General features: G+C 42.5%; 2 protein-coding genes across 7 annotated transcripts; one reads left to right on the top strand and one right to left on the bottom strand.

The window, feature by feature from the left end:
• Nucleotides 1-1,605: 1,605 nt before the first annotated feature.
• On the top strand, nt 1,606-5,441 carry si:ch211-157c3.4 (Lipopolysaccharide-induced tumor necrosis factor-alpha factor homolog-like). The gene is made up of 5 exons (XM_029159781.3): nt 1,606-1,716; nt 4,083-4,132; nt 4,217-4,297; nt 4,370-4,580; nt 4,663-5,441. The coding sequence occupies exons 2-5, from the start codon at nt 4,087-4,089 to the stop codon at nt 4,778-4,780; spliced, it is 456 nt and encodes a 151-aa protein (XP_029015614.1). The 5' UTR covers nt 1,606-1,716; nt 4,083-4,086; the 3' UTR covers nt 4,781-5,441.
• Nucleotides 5,442-5,891: 450 nt separating this feature from the next.
• Nucleotides 5,892-21,338, bottom strand: usp7 (ubiquitin specific peptidase 7 (herpes virus-associated)). Of its 6 annotated transcripts, none has more exons than XM_029159711.3 (31): nt 20,865-21,338; nt 16,905-17,009; nt 16,490-16,688; nt 16,263-16,401; nt 16,059-16,147; nt 15,814-15,922; nt 15,341-15,471; nt 15,110-15,164; nt 14,932-15,012; nt 14,650-14,740; nt 14,478-14,560; nt 14,276-14,385; nt 13,476-13,653; nt 13,186-13,330; nt 12,953-13,083; nt 12,696-12,830; nt 12,380-12,481; nt 12,178-12,283; nt 11,703-11,795; nt 11,524-11,591; nt 11,260-11,360; nt 10,309-10,462; nt 9,921-9,988; nt 9,414-9,522; nt 9,036-9,113; nt 8,783-8,883; nt 8,472-8,571; nt 8,089-8,208; nt 7,914-7,985; nt 7,740-7,830; nt 5,892-7,569 (listed from the first exon to the last, which is right to left on the bottom strand). In XM_029159711.3, exons 1-31 carry the CDS (start codon nt 20,953-20,955, stop codon nt 7,463-7,465), a joined length of 3,342 nt encoding a protein of 1,113 aa, XP_029015544.1. In that variant the 5' UTR covers nt 20,956-21,338; the 3' UTR covers nt 5,892-7,462. The 6 variants fall into 6 exon arrangements, with proteins under 6 accessions (XP_029015544.1, XP_029015545.1, XP_029015546.1 ...); XM_029159712.3 differs by having other exon boundaries at nt 9,414-9,516; nt 20,865-21,102; XM_029159713.3 differs by having other exon boundaries at nt 13,497-13,653; nt 20,865-21,102.
• Nucleotides 21,339-22,661: the final 1,323 nt, after the last annotated feature.

Raw genomic sequence — 22,661 nt, 5'->3', positions numbered from 1 at the left:
GTGGAAAAGGACTGAATTGTTGCTGGCCTCAAAAAATAGACAGTAGCCATTGTTTAAGCAGAAGAGAAACGTGTCTGATGTCCTCCAGAACCACGTGTTCACCTCTCTGAGGAGAAAACATACAAAGGAACTAAAAAAACACCCAACCTTAGGTTTCAAATTTAAATCTTTCCTTAAATATACCGACAGGTTTTTATTTACTTCAGTAAAATACATTTGATCCATTAATTAATGGTTTATCTTGGTTGAGACCATGTTTAATGTAAAACGTATACATAATGCAGTTTATTCCTAACCCGAGTGACCGGAGCTCAGGTCACGCCAGGACTGTGCTTAGAAACATTTTAATGAGCCCATCAATCACTGCAATTACTGGAAAATGCTGCGCTTTAATGGAAAAAATTCATATCACACACACGCATGTGCCAACGCAAGCCTTTTTAGGAATGTAAAACCTTTTGGGGATTGGTCTTTTGACTGGAATGCTGCGGATCCTGCCTATCGAAACACAGACACACACAGAACCACCTCGTCCAGTTGCAAAGGCAACACCCACCGTCTGTCACACACACACACACACACACACACACACACACACACACACACACACACACACACACACACACACACACACACACACACACACACACACACACACACACACACACACACACACACAGAGAAACAGTTCTAAAGCTACTGTATAAGACATGGCAGCAGTTACAGTTATAAACAACTGTTTATCCTATTATTACAGTTTTACGTGTTCCTGGGCAACATTAGACTCTGATGTCATGGAAACAGCTGGGTTGAACAAGAACAGCCTGTAAAACACTGATCGCGATCTGTTCGCCTGCCGCCTTTAACATACGTGCATGGGAGCCGTGTTGCCCCCAGCGTTGCTCTGGGATCCAGTCACCAGCAGTAAAATATGTGGTTGAGCTGGCCTTTGGTGCTAAAAGTCACCTTCAGACGCACAGCGTTGTCAGAACAGGTCCTAGAATAGCAGGCAGGCGATCAGCTGAGCAGAATGCAGACCCGCTGGTGGGTTTCAGGGCTCATCATCAGTTTACATCAGTAACGCAAGGTCAACCAGACACAGAATTCAACTTTAAAAAGCTTAGCGACTGATTGTGTGCGTTTATTAAATTGTACAGCTGCTTTCTATACAAACACGTAACTAGTAAATATTATAACTTATCCTCTGAGTCCTGACCAAAGCTTAAACTGGGCTCTTTATAAAGTTGTATGATTTATTTATTGTTCAAAAGCAGAATTAATGCTTTTCTAGAATTGTGGCTGTAACACTAAGAACTAACACAAGCTGCTGCAGCTGTGGGTTCCAGCAACAACACAACATCGACCGGAAGTTCAACATTGGACTTTCAAGCTTTGTGGAACTGGTGCGTTTGTCTTCTTCTGGCGGCGACAGATGAACCGATTACAGCCATTTCACTGAGTGACACATAAACAGAGCACACACACTCCCCGATTCGTCTCCAATTTGCAATGAAGACCGGTGGAGTTACGCCTAAAAGGCTGAGTGACTCATCCACGTCTTTGTCCGTGAGGGTGGTGCAGTGGGAGGGGTGAGGGAGAGGCTTGTGGAGGTACAGGTGAGACAGGTGCACCTGCCAGCGACAGCCTCTCTGGACTGTACAGCAGCTCACACCGGACGCCGAGACGCCGATCGGGCCCTGACTGCCACTCGCCAAGGTAAGACTTCCACGAGGAGTGAGGGATTTCACAATTTACATTATAGACTTCTAGAAAACGTAAATAAAACAGGATCAAATATTTAACTTTAATATTAGGAAGGAGAGGAAATCTGGGTCGCCACTGATCATGAGGTCCGTGAGACCTAGGTGTGTTGATGGCGGGTGGGTCAGTCTGAAGTAAAAAGGCACCAGACAGGAAATAATCCTGCTCCTGTTTGTTGTTTCATTTTTTTGTTGTTTGCGGCGTTTGAACAATGCAGCTGACAAAAGGTGCAGGCAGGCGTTTGTTCGGCTCCTCCGGCTCAGACCAGACTCACTTATTGTCCCTCAGGTGCTTCATAAAGCAGTCAGTAGTGAACAGAAGCATGTGCTGCTGTAACACTGTAACCGCTGTAGTGTCATTGATTCTTACGTCTCGTTACATGTAAAAACGTGTGTTTGTGATTGGAGTCGCCTGCAGAGGTTTGACGCACAACACACATCAGTGTAATGTGGGAAGAATTACAGGTTAAAGTCTCGTAAAATACATCTTTCTATCAAAGCTGATAAATAAAATATACTGTGCATTTGGTAAATGTGGACTGAGCTTTTATTTTGGAGGGATGCTTCCTGTGCCCTTCGGTTGATTTGGGTCAGTTTGGATAAGAGGGGTCCTCTGATCCGAATGAACAGGTTAATTGCTTCTCCTTTGAGAAGTGGAGAATCTAGCAAACTCATGCCGTTAAATGACACCCATCCTTTGCCAGCTGATCGTTATCGCATGTGATGGAGGCAGACGGACCCTCCCTCCCCCCGACTCACTTTCACTCAGAGAAAGTCAGGTCTAACCAGCGTCGGTCACACACAATCAAGACTCATACATGCTTTAGTGGAAAGAGCTGGATTCGGGATTCACTTGAATCAGACTCTTCAGAGACCAAGCGTTAGCGTTGATCATGTGACTCTGATCGGAAGCTTAATTTCATCTATTGTGTTTTTAAAATATCCATTTACCTTTATCCAGCTGCACCCAGCGGTCTTATGTTCTCTCCTGACGTGATGGGTTGGGTCATCACCTTTGTAGATCTTAAATTCATCACTTTCTTCTCATTCAGCTCTCGCCTTCCTGCGTTTTTAAATTCAAAAGAGGGTTAGGGTTAGGGGTTAGGGTTAGTAGTAGTTTTTAAATTGGTTATGGGGCAGAACTGTGATTTATGATGAATTAACTTTTTGTCGCACCATCGACACTCATTGTTTTTCTTTGTAAGAAAGTACAAGTGGGACACAGTTATAAAGAAATGAAGCTTCCATTGTCCAGCAGGAGCCTGAAGGCAACACATGACTTTTACCAATAATGTACAAGCTGACTTTTACCAATAATGTACAAACTGAGCAATGCATTAGTCGCTCAACATACTTTCCAAAGACTTTAGTAGCTGAGGTTATTTCTTTGCATTACTTTCAGTCATTGCAGTGTTTTTATACGTATTCTGCCACCAGCAAAGCCAAAGTCTGAGCTTTTGTAGTCGCTCAACAGGGAGATTTGCTTTGAGGCAGATCAGCTCATCGTCAGCTGGTTTTTGACACACCCTCGATCTGACACACAGAGAAGCATGCGGCTCGGTCACATTCCTGGACCAGCGCTTGGGTTTATGGGGGTGAGAGCAGATGCAAACACAAAGAGGAGCTTTTCCCCTGCTACCTGGAGGCTTAAAACCACCTCCTGGGGCTAAAAATAACAACCCCGGAAGCCGGAGAGATCACAGAGAGACCTGTTTGCCAATATGTGACCATACATTTAACTGGTCACATGAGCGTGTGTTTTCAGCTGTTTAAAGTTCGGGCTGGAGTGAATGTTCTATTAATGCGTCAACACACTTCAACAGCAACGCTTTTCATGTCAGTTAAATGGCGATTACAGTTTGCTGTAAGAATGAGAAGACAGCATGAATAAGGTTCAGACCTGCAGAGAACCGATGTGCATCCAGTGATGGAACCGCAGCAGCATTCAGAGATGACACTTTACGACATAGCTCTGAATTATAAACACAATCGGCTCCACCTGTAACATTAGTCATATGGAGCGTATGTAGTTCACTGGAGAAGCTTTTTCGTTTAATTGTGATAATTGTATCACCTGTAACATGCCAGCCGGCTCAGCACAGACGCTCAAACCCGCAGCCCCCGCAGACAAACCGCACCAGCCCTGTACAACCCTGCGGCGACAGCTCAAATGCCTCTTTGAACGAACTGTCCCAGTGAAGGGCAGTGATTTGCAGCAGGGCCCGCGTTGGCGCCCCCTGGTGGCAGCAAACGTGACAGTCACAGGTGATGTGTTCGGGTGTGAAGATGAGTCAGTAAATGATGCTTGGCGTCTCTCCTCAGCACAATGAGTTCGAATGGAACAAAGCAGCCTCCTCCCTACGTCGTACAGGGTGAGTCCAAACACACCTTTGGCCGGACCTCTTGTCTCCCATCGTCTTTGCTCCCATGTTGACATCTGTGTCCTCCTGGTGCAGTTGACGGTAAAGAGGACGGGGTGAAGGTTTACCACGTGCACACTCCTTTCACGCCTCACGACGGCAGCGGCGCCGCGACAGGTAAGCTGCACTAAGGGCCCAGGTCACAACGCGTTGAGCGCATCCGACCGACCCTCCTCTCCGCTTCACCAGTGCACACGGGCGGCGGCGGCGGCAGCGGCGGCCTCAGCTCGAGCCCCAGCACCAACGACGGCAAGAGGAAGTACGTGAGCTACGACACGTCGCTGGGGAGGACTCCCGGCATGACCACGTGCACCGACTGCCAGCAGCAGGTCATGACCAACGTCACGTACAAGGCGGGGACGTACGCGTGGCTCATGTGCCTGCTCTTCATCTGCTGCGGGTGAGCGCGTCGTACATTCAGTGTGTGCGCGAGCGGCGGTCAACGAGCGCCCGGCTCACCGTGCACGTGCTCCGTGTTGCAGGTTGGTCCTGTGCTGCTGCCTGATTCCGTTCTTCGTGAAGAGCTTCAAGGACGCGTACCACACGTGCCCGCGCTGCAACCGGATCCTGTACGTGGACAAGAAGAAATGCTGCAAATGATTCGAGTTCGAACCGGACCCACGCAAATGAGACATTACGACCGGTTACCTTTACCTGGTAAAAAACACACCTTTCCCTAAAAGGTCACAGTTCAAGTGTAGCTCATTTGTATAGATCACCACCAATGACAGATTGAACTAAAGGCTTCACGCTCCCACGCTCACTCAAGGATTTGCAATGCACCTTTCTTTTTTTAATTCCTTTATATACCACTAAGAAACATTGTGTTGTCAAAATGAAGGTTTGTACATAGTCTTTTCACTTTAAGGGATTGTGCATTAAACGTTTTCAATGAGTATCACCATCGTAAGACGTGGCCACCGACCACGTTAAACCCAAGCACACTGCACAGTAGAGATGTGCTGGCGCCACGTTTTCACCGTCTTCAGACATGAAAGAGTCCAGGATCCTGAGATCAGTGTGGTGTTTGTCCTCTAGCTATATGCTCCTATACCCATGATATGATTATTACTCCTGTTTGTTTTACGAAGGGACGAGGGCAATCTGAGAAAGTGTATCTGGAGAACGTTTATGTAGTTTACAACAGCAGCTGGCTGTAAATGGAACTTTGAATTTTGTCTGGACACTAGAAGCTTTACCTATTTACAATCATTTGTGGTGTAAATACATTACAATGCAAAATTAAAATAATCCAACACTATGATGTGATCATTTGTGAACATTTGACAGGAGTATTTTTTACATTTCTCTTCCATCTGTACCTTAGACCACAGGAAAAAGGCTGAAGCCTCTTCATCTTCCTCCAGCCGTCCATCCAAAGCCCATTCAAGCGTCTGTCGCAGTCACAGCTCTGCAGAAAAAAAATAGGTTCCGTTAATTACAGAAGATCTAGTGTGTCTGAAAAGAATTGAAAATAACTGAAAAGAACAATGGAGATGTTCCTTGCGAAGTAGAAGAAAACACATGCCCCAGAATCTACCTCTAAAGCTTGGAATCTAAACTTGCTACATTTTTAGAAGTAGGACTAAATATGAATTTGAGGCTACACTTACTAAAGAATCTATTGGCTGAAAGTTCAAACAAACATTTTGTGGTTTCCACTCGGTGTTACACACTTGTGGACTGATGTGGACAAGCAGCAGAGTGAGGGTTTTGTTTTTATAGAAAATTTTATTCAACATACATTTTCCAGCAAAAAGGCAATATACAGGAATAGTTGTCGTACACTGCTGCTACACTGAGGATTTTAAACTGGAAAAGATCAAATTAAGGTGTGATTCTGCAGGTCATCTTTGTACTGCACGTTTTAACAAGACAAAACCAATGCAATTAGTTTTGAACAGAAAAAAAATCCAAATGTAACAGGGAAAAAAAGAATCATCAATGGTACATCAGGAACGCAAAAGAAGAAAATAAAACCTACACACAAGAAATATGAACACCTGGCTCCTTCTGTACCTGACAACAAAGGCGTGTTTCTCTTAAATTTTACACGGTCATATTTTAAATATACAATTCTTAAATGTTGTCTTTACAGAGCCAGCTATGCACTATGAGGGGAGCATTCCATCTGTGCTTTAAAAGAAAACAAACAAAAGTAAATTCATGGGGCTTAAAGTGTTTCTTACAATGCTGGTTTTGTCTTTACACAATCCTCAAGCCTGCGGGCTCTAAGTGTCTGCAGCTCCCTACCAAGCACAGCACAGTTACTGCTCCCAACCACCTGGAGGCAACGGCTTCGAGAGCGATCTGAGGGAGAGGACCAAGCGCTGCGCGTTTGCGTTTCCAGGAGGAATGAACCAACGAGCAAGACGGAAATAAAAACCAGAGGGGGCAATGTCGTGGATGTGTGACCCTTCTAAGTCTCCGAGCAACTCAAAACCACAACATACAATTTCCAAGTCCTGAGCTAAGAAACCTCTGACATTAAGTGCCAACGTGCAAGATGAAATACAGACAAAGTTCCTCAATGTTTTCATTTATTTTTAACCAGATGCTGTAGAGTTTTATTATACAAGATCTGCAGAAAGAGACAAAAATTAATTCATTTTTCCATCAGCCAAACTAAGTAAAAGTATAGTGTAAACTTGGAAATACTTGTTTTAGTTGCACTAATGGATGGGAGCAGAAAAAATACACACATCAGGGCAACTACTGAGCCTCGGGTTGACTTCAGATGGCAGCCGTTTTCAGAAAAAAATAAAAAAATGCACCCCTCTCCCTCTTCTCATCAGCCTGCTAGTCCTGCAACTTCCCTCCACACAGCAGCATAAAGCCTCTTCAAACAACTAATTTAAAAACAGGTGGGAAAAGAAAATTAAGTGTAGGTCTATAGTGGAGAGGAAGTTGTCAGTATGGTCTCCACTTATATTAAAATCCCCCAAAACGGCCTCAAGTAAAGAGGGAGAAGGTAAAAAAAAAAAAAAAGAAACAAAAAAGGTGGTTGGTGCAGTTTATTTTGTGGTTGAAGAATAATCCATCAGCTGCAGCAACATCTGTATCGCTGAAGACATAGTGCCGGTGTAGAGCTGTAGGTGTCCAGGCAGGGTGTTAAAAGTGAGGAAGTCGCACGTACTAGCACACACCCACACACGCTCTCACACAAACACACTCACACACAAGGTTGGTTACAGTCTGTGGTTATGGTGTGTTAACGTAGGTAGGTAGGGAGGAAGGCAGGAGGAGGAGGAGGATGAGGACAGAGAGGAAGGGCGTGCTGCTTTAGTTGTGGATCTTGATTGCTTTCTCCAGGTAGGTGTAGCGACCTCTCTTTGGAGCTTTATTGAAATGATCCAACCCTAGCCAGGGGCGCGGGTGGGACATGTTACCTGTGAGGCAGGGGAAATTGACAGGTCACCTTTATGCTCATCAACTATCAGTTTTTTTGATATTTTATTGTTATTGCTAGTACTAGTTTATGTTGCATGCTGCCCTAGAATAAAACACCTGACATGCATTTATTCGACGGAAGGTACACGCTGTACAGTTACAGTCATACCTGGCTGTGGTTCAAAGTCCTTCAGGTTGACCTCATATTCATCTTCAGTGATATACTGATGCCGGCCCATCATCACAATTGCAAACTTGAACTGGAAATTCAAATACCCAATAACCCATTAAACAACCACTGCAATTATAATGTATTTCAAAACATTGTTTATCATACAATTACCTTCTCAAATTCTTTCTCCTGTATGTCCAGCATGGTCTGGATCCTCCTCATCACCTCTCGAAATGACTCACCCTTAAGTGTTACAAATGGAAATTAATAAGAGAAATAAACAAAGTATTAGGCTGGTAAACGAATAAAAGCATTCTGATAGACAGACACCCCCCCACACACACACCTGTCTGATCTTGAGCAAAAAGGGGATCCCAAAGGTGCCAAACACTTCTTTGTGAAAGTGAGCAACTGGGATTAGCATTTCAGTGTCTTTGTCCAAGTCCACTTGGTCCAAAGGAATCTCCTGTGTAAGGGAAAAAACAAAAACAAGAGACCATAAGTTTTAAAATATACACAACAGTAAACGTGACTCATGACAGCATGCAGCGTGACAGATGTCATACTTTAGCAGTTTAAAAGTGTGCTTGAAAAATGCAAAGCTGTATCGAGGATGTGGTCAAGGACCATTTGTATCACTGAGGTGTGGTTTTACGTACAAGGGCAAATGACTCCTTGTCTAACAAGTATAAAGCAAAGAGAAATTCAAAACAGACATCTGTCTCTTACCTCTATTCTGAAGGTGCGACTGGCAGCAGGAGATAAACATTCTAGCAGCTCGTCCTCCTGGTGAACCCCAATGATTTTATAGCTTACTATCTCCAATAGCCTGAGGGTGGAGAGAGGGAGACAGAGAGCAATGGAAGAATTACTTCTCCACAACGATTTTTCATGGATAATATCGTTCCTGTCTCCGGTCATAGGAAAATGTTTGATACCTGTAGATTAGGCTGTGACCTAAACTGAGTGAAGACAGGAATGTGACGTACACACCTAAAAAGACCAAGTGGTCTTAGTATCCACAGACACATACTAATTACCTGAGCTTCTCGGAGCCTTTCTCAGAGAGCTCCACTGCCTTTTTACATTCTTCTAAAAGGTCCCTCACACAGCCATGCTTGTCAGGATAAAGGGTGATCTCCTGCAACAAACATGCACAGTCCAAGTTGCTGCTGGAGCTAACAAAACATTTGACTGAACATCCAAAAACCTAAAATGGAAATGTGCTTTAATGTATGAGAAGAGAGGGGGAGAGAGAGAGACAGAGAGCAAGAGAGTGAGTGAGAGCATTACCTCCTCTCTAAATTGGCTGTTGAGCCATATGGATTTAAAACTCCTCCTGTTCTCAAAGTCTGTTATCTTCATTTTTAACTGAAGGGGGGGAAAAAAAGTCATTAAAGCAATTAAGTTTTAATCCTAAAGATCTTATAAGTCCACACAAGAAACACTGGGTATACTCAATGTGTTCCACATCTCAATAAGCCACATCTTAATTGGCAGCTTGTCTAATTTGATAATACGCTAATCTGTAATTTTGTCTAGCCTTTGGCGTTGACTACAATCAACCATTCTGTATAAACATTTAGAAATGTTGAATGAAGTCTGGTACATCTATTTGAACCACAAAACCAAAAATCATTTAGGAAACACTGCATGGCAGCTCTTCAATACCTGCTGGTAGTACAGTTTCTTGGGCTGACGAGGCTTGAAGAATTGCAGAAGGTCCCGGAGCGTTCCCTCATAGTTGTGTCTGAGAGGATTCCCTGGACCGTCCCTGTACCTAGCCACCACACCACCAGGCAGGGGGGGAGGACAACGAAAGGGAGGAAAGAAGGTGGCAGGAGACGGAAAACAGACAGTTGAGGAAAGAGGTGAAAAGGAAGCGAGAAGTGGACAGAGGGAGACGAGAGGGAGAGAGGGGGAAGACATGAGGATGCCGGAGTGGGAGGAGTAAGAGGAAAACAACCATGACAGGTGGAGGGGGGACAGGTTACGCAACACTTCTACTAAAAACAGCAAGTATTCAGCTCAATGATAAAAGCTGTGATATACAATATTCTGTTGCAGCATTTACCAATGGTAAATTTAATATGAATTCAGAATAGACAAGTAAAAAAAAAGGTTATAACTACACATCATTTGCTGGTTTGCTGTGTGTGAATGAGACAAGCCTCCTACCCCTGTGACTTGAAGAACTGCAGCAGCATGGGGTCCGTGTTCAACCTCTGTGCCACTGTCTTTGCCACCTAACAGATAAGACAGCCACAGGTCTGTCAGACTTCATTTGTACAACGCAATAAGACTATAAATATGTGGAATAAATTTCACTGGGCTCAGAGCATTGAACACCAATAAGTCTTGGTTAAGAAGTATTATAGAATAATAAAATCACTTTGACTTGGCAAATAAAAACTACGTGATGACATGGACTTAGTTATTTGAGGTTTGAAAGTTGTAAAAAGTAATATTATTATAAATTTAGGTAACTTAGTCCTGTCATCTGAGGTAATACAAACATATCAAAATGGGCCAAAGCTTTGACTGCAAGTACAGGACGACACCATACCTGAAAATAGTTCATGCGGTTGGAAAGCGTGACCACAAAGCCGGGGTCGTTATGGATGGTCTTGTCACAGAAAATGACATCCACCCGGTGGTAGAGATCTCGGAAATAGTCCTTAGCTGTAGGCAGCTCACTGCTGTCGTTCTCTGGGTCGTCCCTGTATGATTGGAAGAAGGTAGGTGCACAATGTTACATGTTGACAGGAGGAGACAGAAGAGACAACAAGGGTGAAGGGTGCAGACAGGTATGACAAAGGCAGATAAAAAAGGATAAGGAGCAGGAAGACAGGAGGGAAGGCAAAACCAGAAAAAGCAGTGGAGCAAGTAAGTTGAGGAAGACAAAGCAGGTGAGGGCATAAAGCAACAGAGTGAGGGGTTAACACAGGAAAGCAGAGATGGGAAAGAAACTTAATGTATAATAATTGTATTTTTTCACCCATTGAAGCATTTTCTCTCTTTATCCTAACAACCAAAAGCATAGCCTTAACCAAACTTAACTATCCTTAAACCGAAATCCTAGTCAAAAGCCTCGATACCACAAAGTGAGTCTCGCTGTATTACCTTAAGGTAGCAAGTAAATAAATTCAGCTCACGTGTAGTCACATGAACCAGTTACAATGTTACAGCACTAGAATGTTTATAGCTAATGTACAGAGAAATCAAGGCATTTAACGTTCAAGCTCTGAATTATTCAGCAGAGTATCATTATTCAGCAGATGTGTAGTATGTACCCATCTGTTTCCTGGCATCCTGATAACCAGCTACGCTTCCAGCATCATCACCACTAAAACTATTTGAAGGTTGCCTTCAACGCTTTAACACAAACTTTGCCAGATACATTAGCAACACATGTCTAGTCATGTAGCATTTCAGAAGAAATGCAGGGGATTAAACACTGTGCCAAAATAAAAATATATAAATTTACTGTGATACAACTTAATAGACTTTGTCTTACTTCTGGAAGACAATGATGTCCCCATCCATGAGCTCATCCAGGGCCTTGTCCAGCGAGACATCATAGTCCTGTATCCGCTCTGTTAGATTGGGCTTTACTTCCTGCAACATGAAAAGCATCATTTGAAGCACTTTCAAAGTGAAGTGTGTGATAAGGAACGCTTGGAGACTAATCTTTTACTTCAGATAGAAGAGTCTGATAATGCAGGTAGTGTGAAGCAGTTGGAATAGTGAGAAGAAAAAGACAGCTTTATAAATAGATCACCTCATAGAGGATAAGGCTAGTTTCCTGCTGAAACCCTGCTCTCTCACACATGACTGGTAGCAGATCTCCTAGTTACAAGGAGAAAGTATTAAAACAGAAATATTAGTCTCTTAAAAGAGAACGAGAGAAGGCACACAGTTGATACCAGAGAGGCTTAAAAATGTGAGGCTGTTACTTACTTATTTTGCAGGATATAGGTGTATAGATATGTCCACAATAATTTAAGCTTCTGGTTTTTGGGTCATACATCTTCAAGAACAACATGACATCATCTTGAGAAAAAAAAGAAAACAAGACAATAGATTAATTGAATAGTTTCGCTCCTGAAGAACAACTGCTTAATGTATAGGAACGGTATAGGTGTTTAATATTTTGATAATCTTGTGTCATCAAACACATCCTTGCAAGTATAGCAAGAGACACAAATAAGATACTTAACACACAAAAGGCAATTGTTGACCTGCTCCTATTATATATCATTAGTCAGTGTTTCCCACATTACACTAAATAGTAATAACCGTGACTACGGCCAATAAAAAAGCAATTCTAGACCATCTACTATACTACTACTATTACTGAGCCAACACAAATTCAATTTGTACAAACACAAGACACACTGATGGCTTTGTAGGTAGGTTTGGATCTAGGACTTACGATCCTTGTCAAACTTAGGTAATGTGGCCCCGCTGGATGCCATCTCTGGATCCACCGTCTCCAGGAATATTGTCCAGGGGTTCTCGTTGTCACTCAAGTCGATCATCTGCAAAGAAAAAAAACAAATCTTATTTAACATATTAACCAACCAACATACTCGGTATAGTGCAGGAGTTCAAGAGTCTTTCAAGAAAATCCTTACCGACTTGTTGCAGTCAGCCTCATAATCAAGCATGGCGGGTCGCTTGGTTCCATTGCTCCGGGCCTGCATGGGCCAAAGCCTCATCTGATCCTGTGGGAAACCCTGAAACAAATCAATTGGCGAAGTTCCAATTAGAAGTCCTTGCTTTTCTTTAATTTGCACAAACTCAGCATAGTTAGGTGTTAATCAATAAATGGGAAGAGAATTCTTGCTGTCTGTCTTAAACACGGTAGATTCAGAAAATTCAATACACGACTTGTAGAATGCTTTAGGTCATCATGACAAAATGTGTCAACATCACATCTGAGACTCTCACCATGGTCTGTGAGAGGTTCTGGACAAATTCTTGCAGAGTGGAGCTCTTCAAGACCTTGAAGACTGTGTACTTCACTTTCTCCTCATCATACATGTCATTGCCCTGATGACCACAAAACTGGTCTTCTGTTACCATCTATCAAGAGGTGGGTGATAGAAAAAAAAGGTGACTTCAGTGACCGTAACAATTAAGAAAACTAAACATTGTATTTGCAATCTCCATAGGCTTAAACTTAAACATCAGTGCTGAGTTGCTACCTGGACTTGCATGTAGAGGTGAGCCTCTTGGCGCTCCTTCCTCTTCTGGGCCTCCACCCTTTTCTCTTCTTGCAGACGTTCCACCAGCTGCTGAGGGATGTCCACATCAGTCATAGGTTGGAGCACCTCACCTAGAACAGAAACAGGCAAAAACGTTAGGACAAAGTGTAATGTTATTGTTATTGTATTAAAATAAAAGCAGAACAGTTCTCTGGCATCAGCACGTTACTTACTGAGCTTGGACTCGCGGATGTAGACCAACATATAGGCGTTAGTGCAATGGCGTACTGACAGGTCGTCATCATGTCCACCATAGTTGTGCTCTATGGCTTCCTCCTTAGTGCATCGTGACACCACGTCATCATCAAACTTACACCACTGAGCAGAACACAATAGTGATTAGTACAATAAAAATTCACTTTGCTTAGGCCCAGTGCAAGTAAAAATTATATCTACTAAAAGTTCACCAAAGCCCACGCAAACAGAATTTTTGCTGTAAAGTGTATAAAGAAAATGTTCTCACTATTGGTTCCTTGACACTCACTTTGCCGTCTCCTTTAGGATTAAGATAGACGACGTAGTGACCGCCATGGTTGTCCCCGCTGTGTACCAACACTGCATGCAGGATGTAGTTGGCTGGGTCCTTAGAGTCTGGCTTCTGAAGAAACTCATCCAGAGGTAACTGATCTGGAAACTCAAATCTATCAAAGACAGGCAAAAAGCACACAAAAAAAATTACATTAAAAAAAGGAAGAACACACAATAAAAATGAAAAGGTCAGACCGGAAACATACAAATGAAGGCAAGTACAAGTGTTGGCTACTGCCAGTGACAAGCCACACACTCTGGACATGTGTACATACATAAAAGCGCCCTCAGGGGGCCAGGTGCAACATCACAAGGATGACTCAGATCTTATGAGACGCACCAGAGGGAAATTGGCTATTCTGAATAGCTGTGTGCAACATAATGTTGATGGACTGGTAAAGCAACAGATTATCTCCCAAAAAGCCTTTACACCTAGTGATACAGCCTGCAGGAAATGCTCGCTGAATCATTTTCTCACTTCTTTTTGCAGATAGGTCACAGCATGCTGTTCAGTGTGTGTTGGCTCAAGTGCCATTTCTGGAAATAGACTGCTCCTTTAACCTTTGATACTATGGAGCAGACCTTCACTATTATGATAGATAAGCACAAGCCACTAATGCATCATGAGTACCACGAGAAATCATCTACTAAAAACCAGGCTCTGTGTGGTTCTTAATACTCAATCAACCAGAATTTTTAAAAAGCTTAAGCGTAGGAGTGGTGCAATTGGTTTACCTGTCATTAATCTTGATGTTCTGATCAGTCTGTGGGTCATACATGAACCTCATTAACTGCAGATGAAGGATTGGAGGAAAGGTAAGAAACTTCACTCCCTTTTCTGCTTCCTGCAATACAAATATGACATGTCAAATGGTGAGCTCAGCTCTAAATAACTTTAAATAAGCAACAACTTGGATCCACCTGTGTGAAGACTTACCTGCAGGCCATGCTCTCCTGCGTCGTATTTATTGTCGCCGTCTAACTGTTCGGTTGCAACGTAATCTTTGAAAGATTCGAATACTAGAAACATACAAAGAGCACAGATGAGGTAATTGCACTGTTAACAAGGTGGAAGCACTTTGTTTCAGTAAGGCCACGACGTTACTCACTGTTCTTCTTTCCTTTTATGCTAAGCTGGATGTCATAGTAGTCCTCTATTCGCTCTGATCGGTAGTCCACATGCTTACACTGGATATATGACTGGAGGGAGAAGCCCACACACAGCAATTAGACTAACAGTGACATTATATTTGAATGAGAAAAAGGTGATTTTGATTGAAAAGCATTGCCATGGCATGTATTACAAAGATGAGTGTATTTAAACATTATAAAGAACTCCACACACTAAGCAAAGGGGAGAGGGAAAAAAAACAAAACAAAAAAAAACATACCACCATCTTTCCTCTGAAGAGCTTTGGGATGGTTCCCTCAACACAAGTGCCTTTCATTTTGTTCTCCACATTGTCAAGTAGCTGGAAGAGACACATGCACACAGTACGTGTATGTTAATTGCTCGGCACATAAACACACAGAACATACACATCACACTTTAGAAGTGAGACAACTCACCACTCTGCACAGCTCTTGTACATCATGCTGCATGAAGCTATCTAGTGTTTCCCACCTTCACATAAAAAAACAAGCAGTTAGATGAGGTATTCAAAATTCTAATAAAACAAAATACTAATTATTTCAAAAGGAGAAGGGCAGACACACTTGTAGCCTATAAGGAGCTTATTCTATGTACAAAATGTACATCAGTCAGTTAGTCAGGTGAGCTGCCTATTAAATCTACCTTACCCAAAAGACTTTGTAAGTTTCTTGGTGCCAACAGGTTTGTCGCTGTGTTGCAGCTCATAAAAAACCCTCTGTAGTGCCAGAGGAACACTCTTTGAGGAATCATCTCCTTCTGTGGGCATCATGTACACCGCCTTTAAGAGAAGAAAGGAATTGCACTACAATTTACCTCATCGCGATTTTATATAGAATAGAATACCTTTATTGTCCTGCAATGGGGAAATTACTATGTTGCAACAGCACAAAGACATATAGACATATATACAGAAGAAATAGCATAATAATAATAATAATAATAATAATAATAATAATAAATATTATTATTATTGTTGAGGTAATATTCTTAAATTAAATAATGCACCATTTAGTAAAAGTTACTAAAATTAAACTTTGATAATGACAAAAATCAACAAGTCTAAATCTCCTGTTTGCACATGCCTACATGTACAGGAAGTACGCAAAAAAATAAACCATACCCGTCTCAGCTGGTTGGTGAAAAACAGCGTCTGTAGCAGGCTATTCATGTAGCAGGTCGCACCCTGGTTCTTTAGTCCAACATAGCCAGTGTGTTTCTTAGAGTCCCAGCTATTTACAGGAATAAAGGTGATTTCAGGTTTCATGTTTTATAAAAAAAAGGTATGTAAAAGTAATGCAACCTGGAACTATTGTAAAAATCACAGGACAAAGAGAGAAAAGGCCACAAAAAATGAAAGCTACATACGCTACACCATGTGGGGCATCTGCCTGGACGTAGACTTCAAAGGTGACTTTGTCATCGTCAATGAAGCCCCTCTCTGGATCAGTCACATCCTGAAATAAAGCAGCACAAAAAGTCAATACTGATGCAATTGGTATAAGCAGGCATTTACTCAGGCGCCAGGTGTAACCAGGTTACTATTGCCATAATTGCCTCTTCTGTACTTACACTCCAGGACATGAAGTTTGAGAAGCCCCAGTCATTTTCTTTGTGGAAGAACAGGTGACTAATCCTACGGCTAAAGGATTTCTCATCATCTTTGTAGTTGATGATCTTCAGCATGGCCTGTGCATGGCATGACCATGACCTAAAAAGAATAAAATACATGCATTTCACACATTTGTGCCTCAGGTTTTTATAATGGCCTTTAAACTCCACACCACCAAGACACCTACGTTGAGTCTGACTCTGCATTACACTGCAGGAAAAAGCCCACACTCTTCTGGTGTGGCCGGTCAGGATAGAAGCGTGGCATCACCATGATCTTCCATGGAAGGTTCCGGACAAAGCAAGACGGGCTTAGCACCGACTCACTCAGGCGACTGAAGCGCTCCACCACATACCGAAAAGTTGCCTCTGACCGCCAACTGGTGTCTGAAGGACATGAACAGGGAAATGTAACTCTCAGAAATATACAGAAAATGGCTGTTGATTAAAAATAAATAGATAAACTGATCGATTCACTTTCAGGTGTAAATCTGAAGTGCCAAAAATTTACTGAACAACATCTGTGTTTTTACATTAAATAATTACATTCATTACACAAGCTTCTAAAGAATTGTGTTTATTTGTGGCCGCCGTTCTTCTTACCATCCTCCATGTCCTCCTCTGTGGCGTTGTGTCCATCTGCCATGGCCACGTTACCATTGATTACCGGGTTGGCTGGAATTCTTGGAGGGTCGTCTGTGTCCCCAGCTTTACAGAGAGAGAGAGACAATGTGATAAGTCTCTATGAATAGCAGGGATGAAGCATAAATAGCAGAGTGAAGACCATAAAGTGAGCTGGCTCACTCCGCTACATTGCTAACAACTTCACTTAAGCAGGTCAGAAACGGGGTCAAAATGAGTGACATGTGGCACCCAGATACTGTCACAAAAACATTCTGCTTAATTTGTACACATTCCCATCCATGTTCACCAATCAGGAACAAACATCTGCATCTCAAACGCGTGTTTAAGGGACAATTTAACCATAAAACTGCTTTTTGATAGATTATACAAAAAGAAACAGATTCAACAATCATACTGCTACATTATTTTGCTTGTACAGTACAATCATTTCTTAGCTGTAAGAAGAAAATTTTGAGGGAGGTCATCCAATAAATAAATGATTTTTATTAAACAGTTTTGTGACAATGCTGTACATCATCTATATCATGCTAGCTCTTCTTATATACACTGGAAGTACTCTGCTGACACAGCATGACAGGCCTCCTTTGCCAGTCTGTGTGTCAAACTGAGGGAAACAGTGTACGGATGTGTGAGCCTTACAAAGACCAAGCAGCAGTACAGTAGGCTGGATAATTACAAACACAATGCGGGATTAGGCAGCAAACCATTGCTTAAACAAAGACACGCGCAGAGAGGACATCAATCATCCCAGGTGAATAATGAGACAGATCAGTGTCCATTCTCATCTATCAAAACACAATGATGACTGACTCAGAGAAGCTTTGTGCCTTTAAATGAGTGAATGAATCTGAATAAATACAGAAAATGTGACAGCACTTATCAGTTCACTCATGAACAGGCCCACGACTCAAAATATGTTGCTGTGTCAGACTGTCTCACTTGGTTTCATGTGTATCTGTTGCTTTTGTTCGGAGCTTACAGATACAGCGGTGTAAACTTGTACGTCTCACGTTAACATTACCAGCCTGGGCTTTAAGGACACTGACCTTGTTTCCCAAGTGGATTACACTCAGCTAATGTGGTCTGTCACTCAACTTCATGACAACTTCTTGTCCCACCCACTGCCATTGTATCTTATTAGCTCTGAGAAGCGTCAGTGTTTCATACCTAAGCTTGGGAGTAGTGTCTGTTAAACCAAGACTGTTCCTCCTTCACTGGTAGCTAACTTTGACCAAATATGCTTTATGATATTTAACATGGGCCCAATCTTAACCACTTAGCTTTGCCTTGCTCAAAAACATTGGGAACTAATATTTTCCCTCTGGGAAACAAGCTATAAACCATTTATATAAATACAAAAATGCTCCACACGTGAGGTTAAATGTGTTCTAATCTTATAACGGCTCATAGCAGCAACAATTAAAATATATTTAAAAATAAGAAAAGAAACTTTTCTCTATAGGACAACTCTAGCTAGTCAGGAAGATGCAACTCCAGATGTGCCTTCAACCTGCAGCAATGGGGATAGAACAGAACGTCTAATCCTGTTAGTATTACTCTGCACTAAGAAACTGCAATGCTATCTGATGAATCAGTCCACTCAGAGCAGTTTCTCTTATTCTCTGAATGTTGGTGGCTGCAGTGTCCAAATCTGAACCACAACATAAAAACCCACCCCTAAAAACAAGGTGAACAGAAACACTACAATACTGATACTATTACGTACTAGCGTGTCTCAAGTGTGTCCTATTTGAAAATACATCCATTTACCAACCATGCCGTTGGTTTTAAACTCTTAATTTATACTTTTTTGGAAGCTTCATCAGGATTAACATATGTTGATTGTGGAGCAGCATGACTGTCTCATATCAGAGAAAATCAGGTATTGAGGTGCATGTTAGTACTATAACCAAGAAATGTGAGCATTGTGTCAGCTTCTCTCTGTGTCCTCGCAATGTTGCAGTAGGCTGGAGGGGATAAAAAGAGAGGAAACTATGAAGTACAGGATGTAATGATGTAAAGTAATAATGAGTGCACCTGCTACTTGTAAGACAAGTGGTGACTAATAAAATCAATAACAAAATAAGTGCTCTGGACTGGTTTGTTTTTTTCTTAAAACCAAAATTGAGCTATGTCTCGTTTGATGGTGGATAACGAGCACTAGTGTGTTCACGTTGTAAATCCAACCTAGACTAAATGACGCAGTGATGTTGATGAGCTCCCAAAAGACAACACTGAGTACAAAACTGACGCCGGTGAAACCTCAGTAAAAATGCGGACATAGCGGTGTTAAGGGTGAATAATGCTACCACTGCTGGTGCTGGCTCCACACCGGACTAACAAAAACACAGATCATTAAAAATGGCGAGCTCCATGCTGGTCTCCAATACAATGAAGCAGCAAATCCCCGCGCTGCCCCGGTGCGGGCCTGGCTTACCGCAGCGGCGACTACCGTTACTTGACAGCACAGTCGCACGTTTTATAGAAAACACTGGGAAACACCAATAAATAACTACAGAGAAGCGCAATTACCATCTCGCGGATTACAATTACCTGCACTCGATCAGCTAGCCAAACTAGTTACAGCAGCCTCGGTCAATTGTGTAAATCAGGATTGACGCATCTGCGTTAGCTTTGTAGCTATCGAGCATACGCTAGCCGCATTTGCATCTACAGGCCGCTAACGTTAGCTGGAATCACTATTATTAGCTAACAAGCTAAAAATCCATCCTGGGGAAAATGTGTCTGTACCTTACGCCTCTGCACATCAAAAATGTGAATCAACGTTACGTTAGGAGAACATTCAAAGTCTAACACTGGAGCAAAAGCCAAATCGGACGTTGCAAAATACATGCCACCATTTTGGAACGCCACACACCCCCTCCGTTAGCCGCTCAGCTAACTAGCATGCTAGCCAGCGAATAGACGAGACTAAGTAGGCATTGTAGCTAATTGACTAGCTTACGGTTAGCTGTCCAATTGGTAGTATTCATCGCATTTTACACAATGAATAAAATGTAAATAAAACAGATGGCATTACAAAGTACTACATGAACAAAAAGCATTCACAAAATATGTTAACTTGTCAAATGTATCATCTTCGCCTTTTAGGGCCAAACTGACAGACCGTACCCTTCAGTTAACAGAAACAACGCTAGTTACTCCGCAGGCCCACATTCAATGTGCAAGCACACGATGCTAACACTGCTTTAGGAAGGCGTAACGCCGCTAGCTAGCTCCTACATCAAGCGGCTATTAACAGACTGCAATTTAACGTTACCAGTTCGAGCAGCAACCCAAAATGTGAGTTTATCTGCAGAATAAAACGTTGATAGGGAACCCCGGTGACGCTTCCTGTCAAACCACTCCAAAGCTCACACTAAAGTCCAAGCGGCAATGTTATTTCACCGTACGGTGGATCCATCTTAATTCAAAGATTTGCAACCACTGTTTACACACATGAAGTAAACAGGTCTGCAGAATTTAACTATAAGTTAAGACCAACCGGCGACGATGAAGAAAACGACCTCTCACGACTTCTAAGCAAACGACAGTTAACAGTTTATTTTGAATTAGCCTTACTTTGAGCAACCAGAATGAATGATTTGTGTGGCTAATAACCTCTTGGTGAATAAACATCGATCTTGATTCACTTGTAACCAACGAAAAACAACGAGCATAGGGGAAAAAAATAAAAGCTGTATTCGCTTATAACGCAAAATGAGGTCAGCTCCACACAAGTATGCTGCAACGGACGCACAATCAGCAAAAACGCAGCCGGCTATCCCAGCTAGCTTCGGGCCTTCGTGTTTACAGTAAAGTTGGACTCCGCTTGCACAAATAAAACTTCACGCATTTTCCACTACGACGCCTAAATAGCGTGCAAGCATGTTGTAGAAGCGTAGTACTCGATCTTACCTTCCATCTCCATGTCCTCCGGCTCACTGAGCTGCTGCTCGCCGGCTTTCTGTTGCTGCTGCTGCTGCGTGTGGTGATGGTGGTGGTTCATGTTGGCAGCTGTTGTTGTTGTGGTTATGATGCGGTGCTCCCTGCTATCTTTGTTGCCCTCGACCTTGTCCAGCGTCGGTTCGGCGGGGAACCGGGTTCTGGACTGCTGGTGAGGCGTGCTAGGATGTGGAGGTGGGGTGGACAGGTCGAGCCTCGGCGGCAGGGCCTGCTCTGTTGCGACCTCGGCCTTGTCCGCTGTCAGCGCCGGGGAGTGAGGAGGGGAGGTCGGCGGGGGAGCGGGTAAAGAAACGCGGACGTATTTGCTCGCTATTCGCCCAATCTCGACGCCTTTGGTGGGTGCGAGTCGCTGCTTGACGGCGGGGGTGGGATGGATGGACAGGGGCTCCGAGAAGGGACGCCCGCGGAAATTAGTTAAATAAATCCGGCTTTACCCCGGGAAATGTGGGGCAATAGGAGAACACACAGCGCGACCTGCACCTTGAGGAACAATCGCCCTGAGGAGCGCTAGCGTTGAGCTACCTGACACTAGGCAGCCAGCTAATATTGGTACAACTCTGAAAACAAAGGCTCATCTGCTATAGACACACAATCAACAACTTTGCCTGTGATATCCCCAGTCCGTGTGCTCCTCCGTCCGGGGGAGAGCGGAGGAAAGAGCTATCCATTCAAACCAGTTTCCAATACGGAATAGCACTGGCGTTAATTTGGAAGTTCGCGCAGACGAGAGTTGCCACGGCCCGACATAAACCAATTTCCCCCCACAGGCCTAAAAGCACGAGCGACGGAACGCGGCACTTGGTTGCATTTCCAGCTAAGCGCTTATACCGTATGAGGGATGTGCCCGGTCATGCAACGTTAGCCTGAGCTGTGTAGCTCTCAACCCGCTCCTCCCGTGGTTTGTGATGTGTTGAGTCTGAGGTAAATCTCAAAATGGCGGCCGCGCTCTTCTCTGAAATGTCACATCCGCATGGAGATCCAAACACTGGCCCATCCCCGTCCAGGTTCACATCCATGTTAAATGATATAGATCAGGTTTGATCATCGTATATATGGGAAATAACTATCGACAGTTATTGTTTCTATTATTTATAGGACTAAATAAGAAGGATTATATATGACTATATGATAAACAGGCCTTGATGTAGTGATGTGGTGCCTGTTGCACTCGTTACTTAGGCATTGATTTACTATTATTATTATTATTATTATTATTATTATTATTATTATTATTATTAATAATAATAATAATGATGATAATAATAATAATAATAATAATAATAATAATAATAATAATAATAATAATAATAATAATAATAATAATAATAATAAACTATGGCATTTATTATTCTTTTTTTGTTTCTTGGCCTCCTTCACCTGCATTCATGGTTCTCCAGTGGCCATTTTACCATAAGTGGAAGATTTAATTTCAAACATTTCAGATTATTTTGTTTTTCATAGAAAGTGTTATTTTTATTAGCGGCATTGTTAAAATTTTTATTAGAATTTATATTTCTAATATTGAAATTGATTTTATCTTTTGTAATATAGCTTTACATACACACACAAAATTAAACCCATAGTTTCTACTATAATAAAAAAAAAATAGACTTTTGTTTTAATATGTATTCCAGTTCAACTCTTTTAGTGTCCAATTAGATTTTATGAGACAATGTGCCAGACACTGGACTTCTTCAGTACATGCTTTGCTCTGCAGTGCTGGAGGAATCTGGGCCGATACAAAGCTTT

This window comes from Betta splendens, chromosome 8 (genome assembly GCF_900634795.4).
Source record: "Betta splendens chromosome 8, fBetSpl5.4, whole genome shotgun sequence".
NCBI classification, from domain to species: Eukaryota; Metazoa; Chordata; class Actinopteri; order Anabantiformes; family Osphronemidae; genus Betta; species Betta splendens.
Note: the sequence above shows the minus strand (reverse complement) of the source record. Positions and strands in the feature narration are given on the sequence as shown.